A 12,213-nucleotide genomic window follows, 5' to 3' on the forward strand; every position below is an offset into this window, starting at 1 on the left:
ATATATATCCCCAAAGGCACATCCCTAGGGACCCACCCTCTCTAGCCATAACCTACCTGCCTGAAGTTACCTTTCAATTAGTCCCAATTAGGTGATCAATTCACTGTTTGGGGTAAGACTGTCATAACCTACTCATCTCATCGCTAAACCTTGCATTGTCTTTGTCTTGCACATGGGCTTTTAGGAGACATATATCTAAACTATAACACATCTGGAATGCATGTGTATGTGTATGGTAAAAGAACCTAAAATCTACTCTCTTAGAAAATTTACAGTATACAATATAATATTGTTAACTATAGTACTCATGCTGTTCTTTAGATTTCTAGATTTATTCATCCTGCATAACCAAAACTTTTTACCTCTGACCTGCATCTCCCATTCTCCCACCTCTGATAACCGCCATTATTTCTGTGTATTAGCCCTTTTTTAAAAAAAGAGTCCACATATTAAAGGACTCATCACAGCATTTTTCTTTTTGTATATGACTTTTTCACTTAGCATGATAAAGGACATGAGATTTCTTTAAATGAAAGGGAAGGGACAAGCAGTGTTATAGGGAGGTTGGAGGAATGAAACAGGCAACATCTGAGAAGACTAGGAAAAGCAGTGTCATCAGGGAAGATCCAGATTTCAGCTGAACTAAAACTGTTTAAGAAAATATTCAGGACTGGGGTTGTGGCTCAGTGGTATAAGCACTTGCCTAGCACATGTGAGACCCTGAGCTCAATCCCTGGCACCACAAAAGAAAAAAAAAAAGAAAAGAAAAACTTCAAAGAGATAAACAATAAGGGATGATGTAACTACATGTTACAGGGGATCTAATGGAAGAGTTTCAGGAGTTGATGAGGGGTAGAAAATGAGACAAAATAGGAGATATTAAGATCCATATGGTAATTATTAGGTGATATGAAGTGACTTGGAAATCTGAGACTTTCTGTGGTTACTAACAAATAGAAAATAGAAATACATGCATAATGAATTTAGTTCTAATGATCTCAAGGCACATAGTGGTATCGAGATTATGAGTGTTTGAGGTATGGTGAATGCCAGTGGAGGTAAGGAGACCTGTGGATGAAATGTGTTACTACTACTACTAGTGTTAGTAGATACAAGTCCAGAATGAGCAGGAAGCTTACTTGACTCCTGAAATAAGAGAGGAGTAATGCTTCCAGGATCTATTTTTTAAAAAGACAGTCATGAGGATATAGTACTGGAATGTTTAAAAATGGTAAGATTATAGAAAATGTATCCATTAATTTAAAAAGAAAATCTAATGGTTTTGTGCCCTAGTTTTAGAGAATACACACTTCGATATTTTTGTTATATGGAGGCAGATATTCATATAATTTCAAGGTAGGGATCTACCACCTTTTGGGGGGTTCTACAGGTTTTTACTGCTCGTGATAATTTTTATATTTAGCATGGCTGCAGTAGAAAAATATTTCATGTGTGTTTCCATAGCTAAATGATGGTAAATTAAATAACTGAAACAATTCAGAATGAAACTACCCAATTATTTTCTGTTAATCTGGACTTTCTAATGTTTAGTTTCAAATGGAAACTCAGGTGGTCTTAACTTCTTTCCTAAGAACAAAATGTTTTGACAGTTATTTATGTATTTCTATCAAACAGAAATATTTTAGAAATATCTATAACCCATATATTAATTTAGGATATCTTCCAAAGTATTAACCCAAAACTTTCTGTATATATTTAAGTTTCACTTTAATTTCAATAAATAGCTTAGACTGGCCAAGTAACATATGAGGTATTTAAATTTTTTTTTTCTTCTGGTACTGACAAAATGACAGTTCAAGAGGAAACCTAGAACAAATGAACTCCACAGAATACCTGCTATTTGGACTTCTCATGTCAATTTTCAAACATCTTGTAATAAGATCAAATATACTTATCTGAGGAGCTCAGGAGCCTTTGTTAATCACTTACAGGTTATAGAAAGATAATCTTTCAGGAATCATCTTGTCACATAAATCTCTCATAAGAACAAGAAAAGAAATAAGAGATTTAAAACTCAAAATGATAATCCCACAATAATGACCCCACCAAAAACTGATATAATGAGCCAACTCTATTACAAAACATATAGGATAATAAATGAATGCTTATGGAAATATTTTGTAAGCACTTTGACCTACTTCTGCCTCTTTCCAGGAAACCCTTAAAGTGAATTCCTCGATAGTAAAAATACTGAGTAGTTTTTTTCATACTTGCCTGAGAGAAGGTGAAAGTGGAAAGAAAGGATCTCATAAACCTTTAATTAGTGAACACTGTTCCTGTTAATTTTCTCTTACCAGACTAGAAGGCAGATGTTTGGACTAAAGTTATTTATAAACAGTTTCACTCCTGATATTCTTCCCTCTGTATAGTCCCCTTCCATATTGAATAGGGCTGACCTGAATAACCAACAAGATACTACAAAAATGAAAGAGTGTAATTTCTTAGGTTGGATTTTAAAGGGCATTATTACTGCTTTGACCTTTGGATTATTCATTCTGGAGAGAATATAGCTGTTGAGCCATAAGACACTCAAGCAACCCTATGAAGAAATCCATGAAATAAAGAGCTGAAGTCTCCTGCCAACAGGCATGTGAATGAGCTGTCTTAGATGCAGATCCTCTGGGCTCAGTGAAACCTTCATATTTCTACAACCACAGCCAATATATTTAGTACAAATTCATGAAAGACCCTAAGCCAGAACCACTAAGCTAAGGCACTCCCACGTTCCTGATCTACCAAAATTGTGTGAAATGATAACTATTTGTTGTTGTTTTTACCACACATTTGGGGGTATTTGGTTATACAATAATAGATGAGTAGTAGACAGTAAATAGCTAGTAAGTGACAGAATTCAAACCCAAGTCTGACTGCAAAGGTGGAGCTCCCCAAAAAGTCAAAAGTTTCCCCATGAAAATTTTAGCAGTTTTTGTAGTTTACTTATTAAAATATTTCTTTGAAATGAATTTCAGCTTGTCTTCTACATGAAGAAAAGGACATCAATCCCTTTAGTTGTTTGATCAATGGCATCCTGTATTTACTAGTGTTAGTAGATACAAGTTAGTAAAACAAGTAAGGTTTTGGACACAATCAGACGTCAGTTAATAGTCATGTCTATTTTCCATGTATTCACTGAAAGTATGAATTACAAGGAAATCTGACTTATGTTTCATCAGGGGTTTTTCTGTTAAGATTCCTAATGGAATCTTTTATCTTGTGAGAAAATAATGTGCACCATTCCACCTAATCTGTTCCTTTTCTTGTTTCTTCTCTGAAACCATTTTAGTATGCAATTTTAATTTCCTTAAGGGAAAATTAGTGAGTTGTTTCTGAATTACTCTTCACTAGACCCACAAATGACTTTAAGAACCACTTTGAAGTTCTCCCTAAAATCTGTACCTAAATTTCATGTAAATCATAATTCATTTCCTTCCTCAATTGTCATTTCAACCCTGGGGAAATAATATTTTACCTCGAAAGATATAAACATTTCAGAGTAAAGAAGCAAATATTTGTATCCCTTGATCCAAGTGATATGAGTCAACATGAGATGTTCTTTGACTTTCCAACCTGAATGTAATACAATAAAAGTGGGACATTTTTGTACAATTGAATAATCATTTACTTTGAGTCAGAGCATGTCTAACTACCTTTTGAGAAATGTTCTGTTTCTTTTACTTAAAGCATTTCCAAATATGAAGTTGTGAATTTTTGAAATATATTAGAAAATAATTATTCATTTAATAAAAATATTAATGACATGAAATATTTAGATAGTAGCACCTCTAGAGTTTTATTTACAAAGTTTTATTTGAATACAGATTTAATAAGATAGCTTAAAACTCACAAGCATATTTTGGTCCATATACATGGTACTACAAAAATGTTGTGCCTACCTTGAGCTTTTTATAAGGAATTCCAATTTGTCCCATTAATTAGTTGATATGTATTTCCCTCATAACTTACTACTTTCATTCTGGTCATTCTAGCCATGAAATCTCCAAACACTCAAGATTTCATGTCTAGCTTATTTTAGACAAGGTTTCATGATTTACCTGAAGCTTAGATTGCATTTTTCTTTGTTTCACTGTTACAGAAACCTTATGCCATGTCAGAGAGAAAGAAAAAAATCCATCAAAAAGAGAATGAATGTAAATTAGAGATGAGATTTTGGTAGTAAAATACACAGTGACCATTAGTGACATTTAGTACATTCACAATGTTGTTTGACCATTGCCAATATCTAATTCCAGAACATTTTCTTAAACTCAGAAGGAAACCTCACACTCTCCTTTTCTTCATTCTTCCAGTTCCTGGTCCTCCAATCTACTTTTTGTTTCTTTGGGTTTGCCTATTCTGAACATTTCATACAAATAGAATCTTAAAAACATGTCTTTTATGTCTGACTTATTTCATTTAGCATGTTTTTAGGGTTCATCAATATAAGAGAACTTTATTCCTTTTATGACTGAATAATATTCCATTGTTTGGATATACTACTTTTATTTATCCATTCACTGGTTGATATATATTTGGGTTGTTTCTATCTTTCGCCTATTGCAAATAGTGTTGCTATGAACCAAAACTTTATGTACATGTTTTTTGTTTGAGCACTTGTTTGGAATGCTCTCAGGTATATTTAACCAGGAGCGAAATTGCTGGGCCTTGTGCTAATTGAGATGAGACATTTGTAAGTGGAATCTAACTAAACCAGAAAGTAGTCCTTTTTGGGAGGTGGAGGCCATACTATTGTTTCTCTTTGTTATGTTAACAACATTTCTGGATTCCTACACTTCCCTAGGAAATTTGGTATGTGAGTTTTTTACCAGGAGACTACAAGATGCATCACTAGCCCACACCTAACATGACATTTTTTTAATACAAATTACCCACTGATATAAAGGTGGTCAAAGGTCCCCAAGAACTCTGGCAGTGCACTTCAGACAATGAAGGTTACAGGCAAGTAACCTCACTGTTTCTGTATAACTTCGGAGTCAGATAAACCTTAGTCAAATTACAGACAGTTGCCCTTGAGTCACTCACTAAACCTTTCTGTTTCTCCATCTGTAAAATGGAGCTAAGAATCCTTGCTTCTCAAGATTGATATAAGCAGAAGGCATACATGGCACATGTCGGCACTTAATACATATTAGTTTTCCCTTCTTCATATATAACTACAGTTTTCAAATTAAGTGCTCTCTAAGATAACAGTATTTTTCTTCTCATTTTTTTCTCAGGTTAAAATTAAACTGCCCAATACAAACCCTTCTGAAATTAAAATTGATATCCAGGAAATGATCATTGATCTTCGGACTCCTAATAAGTGAGTAAAACTTAGAATAATATATTGTAATATTAATGAGTCTTTAGTAGTAAATAATCTTTTAGAAAGTATACACAGTTATTATGCCTCACCCCCTAAAGTCCTAAGAACAGAGAAATTTCAGTTAATTATTCAGATGCTTGACCTACATAGTATAAATACAAATGTTTGGAAATACTTAGATTTTTTTTCCACTTTGCATTTATATATTTGGAGGGATTGATACCATGAAAATATAATCCTTAACATTCAGATAGTTTATCTGTCAGAAAAAATAGCTAGAAGTGAAAATCCCTTAAGTTTTAAGTCTTTTTAAATTTTTTTTTAGTTGTTGATGGATCTTTATTTATATGTGGTGCTGAGACTCAAACCCAGTGCCTCACATATGCTAGGCAAGTGATCTACCACTAAACCACAACCCCAGCCCAAGTTTTAAGTCTTATATATGATTTTTTTTATAGTGATGGCATAAGAGAAAGAGTAGCTTTTAACTTTTCTGATGTTGTGGAGCTATAAGCTAAAACTTGATTATGTTCATCTAAAGAAAATCAATAAAAGTCTTGTCATTAGTTACTTAAAAACAAAAATTCTAGCAGCAAATTTATTACTAGATCCTCAGATTGCTTGAACACATTTTAAAATAATATAGATGAAGAATAATTCTGTTGAATGTTTTGGGGTTGTAGCTCAGTGGTAGAGTACTTGTCCCTCGTGGATGAGGCACTGGGTTTGATTCTCAGCACCACATAAAAATAACAATAAAATAAATATATGGTGTCCATCTACAACTACAAATATAAAAAATGTTTTCGTATTGTCAAACATAGTCTTGTTATTACAGGATTGTTATTTATTAGAGATATAAATCATGTTGCCAAAATAATACAAATAGTAAAATTCTGATATAAAGTGTTTTTCATGAAGAATGGATAAATCAGTACTGTCTGAAAACTAACTCTTTAAAAAGGGAATTGATGGAACCTGGTATGTGTTAGATAAAATAGCTAAATTTGTCAGTTTTATTCACTCTTCATCTCGATGTATAAAGTAGTAAGCACACATTGGTTACCTGCAGTAGTCCTTTCTCTGTAACTCATGAACATTTCAGAGTTTGAGGAACAGGCAGTTATTGGTACATTCTCATTCTTCCATTATCAGTACCTATAGTTCTCCTTTGTTGAACTTAGGGATTTAAGAAGATAAAAAGGAGACCTCTCCTATGGAAGACTACTATATTCAAACAATCTAATGTACATACATAGCTTAATCTTGTTTGCGATAATACATGCATTTAACCCAAAATAATTCACAAAAGAATATACAACAAATATTTTCTCATTATTTACATCATTTCAAAAAAAGTATTTCTCACCAAAAAAAAGCCTTATGGTATAAAAAATTACATTCACTATTCTTACCATTCACTTCAAGGAGTATTGTATTTTATACACGTTTCCTCTTCCACACAACCTTGCAAGGAAAGTTGGTTAAGTGAACAGTCTTCTGTTATATTTGCACGCTTGTTAAAAGCACACACATATCTACCCACCATGGAGTTAATTTCCGTTTCCCTAGCAGTTCTCACTGTCTCCATCAATCTTTAGGCAGCTGCTCTGGATATGCTGTCATTTCAGATATCTATCAGAACCCACTAAATGAAAGTCTCACACAGAGGTACTTTTCCATACAGAGTGTGGGCTGCTCAGGTCATTTGTATACTGTACTTATATATTAAATTATATAACTGATATACACAAATGATAAATATTGTACATACTGCACTTTAATAATAAATGCTAAGTGCACAGAGGTACAATCTCTTAAGAAAACTTAATTAAGATAGATGGTAGAAAATAGATGTATTTTATCACTTTTTCTAAATATCTGAGCACCTTTACATCCATGCTATTATCCTTTTTTTTTCTTTTTTGTACTGGGGATTGAACCCAGGGGCACTTTATCACTGAGCTACATTCCCAGACCTTTTTGGTTTTTATTTGGAGACAGAGTCTCACTGAGTTGCTTAGGGCCTCACTAAATTGCTGAGGCTGGCTTTGAATTTGTGATCCCTCTGCCTCAGCCTCCCTAGTCACTGGGATTACAAGCATGCACCACCATGTCAGGCTCTTATCCAAAATTTTATTATCAGAAATGTGGGTTTTTTTAGTGTATTGATATTCATACATACTTTCTTTAGTTTCTAACTTTGACATCCTATAACACTATGTTTATTTACTCTGAGAAAAATTTTGTTGGTGCTGGGGATGTATCTCAGTGGTAGAGTGCTTGCCTATTATGAGTGAGACCCTGGGTTTAATCCCTGGTCTTGAAATTCTGGGCTCAAGTGATCTTCCCACCTCCGGTTCCAGAGTAGCTAGGACTACAAGTGCACACGACCACACCTGGCTACCAAGAAAGATTTAAGAAAAAGCATTCTTCTGTTCATGTATCTATAAGGCAGAACAAGTTAATTTATTTTAACTGAATTGACTAGTGATTTCAGTCAAACAATAGTCAATGACATTGGCATTATCCATAAAGCCAAGATATTTAGCATTATACAACCAAACATAATAGTTTATAGAATTCTTAATTTTCTTTCCAGTTGATCATTTTGGCATGTAGATTTCCCACATGGAATAGATGTAAATGAGAAAATATGGAGGAAATTAGGTAGTTTCCCAGAATCTGCATCCCTCATCTTCACATGAGGTTACATTGTTTTTTAAAGTGAATTCTTAGACCATCCTAAATGAACACTTTGAATGTACATTGTAAAGACATCTAATCTAATTTTTGGTCAAGTGCTGCTTTAGATTATTCATGCCTTTGCTGTTCCTCTTTAATTCAGATTGAGGATTAACTGATATTCAAAGACACTGGTACATAATTTTTTTCCTAAATGGAATAGCAGAATTGCAGCTCAAGAATATCTGCAATTTCTTTGAAAATAGTATGTCCCCTATAGGAAACCTTAAAAAGGCCACATTTGTTTTTAACCTAGCTATTCAAACCAAATAACTTTGTTGATTACATAAAAATAAAAACTCAATTGTTCATGAACAGAACAGTATTGTCCTTTATTTAAATATCTTCCAAGTAACATCAATTTAAACTCTCTAACATAAATCTCAATATGTACGTCTCTAAAGTTGAGTTTATACTATAGTTTTTTTTGTTTTCACTTTCATATATTATTTTTTGCACTTAGTTTCTAATGCAAATTAACACTGGATGAGCATTTGATTAGTGCCTAAACTATAACAACTTACAAAGCAAACATATTATCAATATAAAGGCATTGGGTTTGGGTTTAAATATTCATTTATATTTTATACTACCATTGTCTGGTAATTATTCAAAATGTGATTTGTTGCTCACCTGAATATTTGGTTTTCATTCATTTATTTATTCATTCAATCAACATTTATAGTCTGCCAGATACTAGGGGATCACCAGTGTTGTCCTTCAATGAATTGTACATAGTTAAGTATTTGTAGAATTTTCATTTTGTTTATATATAAATCTCTATACAGATATTAGGCAGTAAAACAAACTAGATAAAAATACTTCATTTTCCTAAGAGCTTTGACAACTTTCATGATTCTGTAGTTCAAAATTTTAGTGTGTGAGGCCATACTACTCAGGACTAGACAGAAATGCAGGGATAGATGGATCATTCCAATGGCCTCTAACTGCCTCTTTGGAATTTATTTCTCTCTGGACAGAGAAGTGCACATTATCATTGGAATTCCTTCTTGAGCTGATTTATAGATATCTTTTAGTGCAATGAAGCTACCATATTAAGCTTTGCCTTCTTTTTAAACTAAATATTTTATCATGTATAGAATATAGGATGAAGCAAATGTAACTCTAGTACAAACTATATTTTAAATAGCTTTAAAGGATGGACTCTAAGTGTTTTGTGCACTTACTGTTTTGAGATGCCAAATATTTCAAGTGACATTAAAATACTTTGCCATTTAATTACTTCAGGTAGAGGGAACTGTACCCCGTCTGAAATGGAACAAGAGTCACACAAGATTTCTCATAGGAATGTATAATAAATACTTTTAATAAGCCCAGTCCCCTGAACTTAGGTCTTTGCAAATGAGGGAAGAAATACTAGTTCTCTATTCAAGTATCCAAGAAGTGCCCCTTTAAAAAATGCCAGAATCCTTTACAGATTTGTGTCTAAAAAATCTTTTCTGTCTACCTTTTGTAGAGACACTCAGGCCTTCTGTACTGAGAATATGAGGTAACAAGTGTTTTAGGCATTTAATTTTCTTCTGATACCAGCGTGTGCTGACCCCATGCATAATTCAGATTCATAGCACTAGGACAGAATTATGGATGTCTCATCCCAGCAATGCATCTAAAGCATACAACTATCAGCAGCTGAGCCATAAACCACAAAATAAACCCAGCAATGTATCAGAGGGAATTTTTGTCAATGTGTACCTGAAAGAATCAACAGCAAGCAGAGAAAAGCACTTTCATTGATCTGGTATTAAAATAACTCCAAGCCTGATTTTCAAAAGCTACACTTGTAGTAAAATCTCAACCTAAAGCTGTGTTAGCAGAAGTGTTATATAACTACTCCAATTTTCAGATTTGTATCAGTCAGCCGATTCCATCTCTACATAAATATGACTAGCAACAGATCTGTCCAACAAACTTAAAGTTACATGGTTCTATTTCTATTCTTAAAAACATTGCCTGAGATGATGTTTATACAATGCAACATGAGGTCAGTTTTTTTACGATAAGGAGTAAAAAAAAATTTAAGGCCAAAAATGGTATACTATCTGTGTTACTTGGCATATTTTTGATCCAGTATTTTTGCTGTCTAAAAATTGCTGGGGATTTTTTTGGAGTGGGGTTCAAATATTCTAGTGATATATATTGCTTTCTGTTGCCTTATTGAAAGCGATATGTCATTTTTAAGAGGCTAATTCTAGGTTTTTATCTTATTTTATATTTTATTTTTAGGAAGCTGTTGGTGACCCTTCCCCAGCCTGTGGAATGCAGTAGTGCTAAAGCATTCTATATTTTGGAGACTGAGACACTTGAAATCACCATGACTATGCAAAGAGAGTTAGATTTTGTTAATTTCTTCTGAAACTGCATAAATATGAGAAAAGGTGGTAAAATGTCATTGATAAAATTAAAAGACTGAAAATTTTGGTTAACATTTTCTATATTGTCCTATTATTCTGACAATTTTTAAATGGCTGATATATAATCCTAGTGATATTCTGATCATTAACAGTCATTTCTGTTACTCTGTTAGGAAGTGTTTCCTCATACTAATGAGCTATTCCATTTTTATACTGATTACTGAATAGAATATTTACAGTCTAACCAATTAGATTACTATTAGATTAGATTACTACATGATCAATTTCAGAACAAATATGATGGCAAAATAGTTGATCCACTTAGTTCAGTAATCTGAAGAACTTAAGCCAATTAATTAGACTACAATATAATTGATTGTATAGAAATTGGCCATTATTATCACCATAGAAATTCACCATTATTATCACCATAGAAATTCATTTGGTTGCTTTTTCATTGATTTGATCAAATGATTTAGTGTTCTGTCTAGGCTCTCAATATTATTCTGTAATATACAGATAACAGTGATACTGGCCAAATTATATTGTTCTATTGTGTGCATGTACAAATATGTAACAAATCCCACCATGGTGTGCAACTACAATGCACCAATAAAACTGTGGAAAAAATACAGATAACAAAGGATTATAAATAATTTGAAGCATCATACCAGACACATATTTACTTGAGTAAGTAATACTCTTGAGCGTACAGTATTATTTGGATTCCCTAATCATGCTTTCAATGCTTGAATAGTTAAGTTAAAATATTTCTTGAGGGTACAGCTCAGTGGCAAAGCATGATCTTAGCATATGCTAGGCCCTGGATTCAATCCCTATCACCAAAAAATTAAATACTTTATCTGCAATAATAATTGACAGTCATGCCTTTTGGCATACTATGTTTCTGTTTAGTCAACTGAAATCCTTGACATTTAAAAGGAATATTATTAAAAAATGACACATTTACAGATCCTGTTCTCTCATTTCCTAGCTTTCTTCTTAATTGGACATGCCTATTTTTATGAATTGTGGCAGTCCCCTGTCTTTTTTGTATTATTGCATAAGTTTGTTTCATAATTGTTTATGAATAAATTATATTTTTAAACTGGTATGAGTAGAACTTACACATCATTATAGCACTGTAGAATTAGTTGGGAGTAACTTTTGAAAAGAAATGAACAACTAAAATATGTTTATCAATTCCATGTGAACTATTAAGGGAAGAAATACTAAAAATGATGTTTTCTGGAATTAATTATGTAAATAACTACCAAACATCTAGTTTGTGACTTGATTAAATAGAAGGATCAGACTGAGATTTTAGAAAAAGTGATTGGATTAAAAACTAAACTAAAAGAATTTGACACTGAAACTACCACCATGACTTGTTTCTGTGGGGGCAAGAGATGAGGGTGGAAGCTAGTGTTTGTGAATGTGAATGTCCATGATGTTATAAAACCAAAATAATGTTAAAAACCCTACTTTGGTTTCCTTAGCATCTTTTTTAAAGGGAGCATTTTAAGAATTTTAGATTATAACCTAAAGTGTATACTCTGGGGCAAGTCTAACCAATATTTTTCTTTTATAGATAGACAGTGGAAAATATATCTCTTTTTCCTATACAGTGGCCCTAGTTACAAAGACCACTATTACTCAAACCTACTGAACGTGTACAAGTTGTCTCTGGAAGATAACATAGAGCATATTCAGGCCAACTTGAATTGGGCTCTTGGTTATGTCATGCTGTAT

General features: G+C 32.9%; 1 protein-coding gene across 3 annotated transcripts in view; it reads left to right on the top strand.

Moving 5' to 3' along the window:
• The window catches only part of Dnaaf6 (dynein axonemal assembly factor 6), a 46,310-nt gene extending 34,373 nt beyond the window's left edge, over positions 1-11,937 (top strand). For all 3 annotated transcript variants that reach the window (XM_047536486.1, XM_047536487.1, XM_047536488.1), the window contains 2 exons: positions 5,256-5,341; positions 10,334-11,937. In XM_047536486.1, the coding sequence (XP_047392442.1) occupies positions 5,256-5,341; positions 10,334-10,463 (216 nt within the window). In that variant the 3' untranslated portion in view covers positions 10,464-11,937. The remainder of the gene's footprint in view (positions 1-5,255; positions 5,342-10,333) is intronic.
• Positions 11,938-12,213: the final 276 nt, after the last annotated feature.

This window comes from Sciurus carolinensis, chromosome X, assembly GCF_902686445.1.
Source record: "Sciurus carolinensis chromosome X, mSciCar1.2, whole genome shotgun sequence".
In the NCBI taxonomy this organism is placed as follows: domain Eukaryota; kingdom Metazoa; phylum Chordata; class Mammalia; order Rodentia; family Sciuridae; genus Sciurus; species Sciurus carolinensis.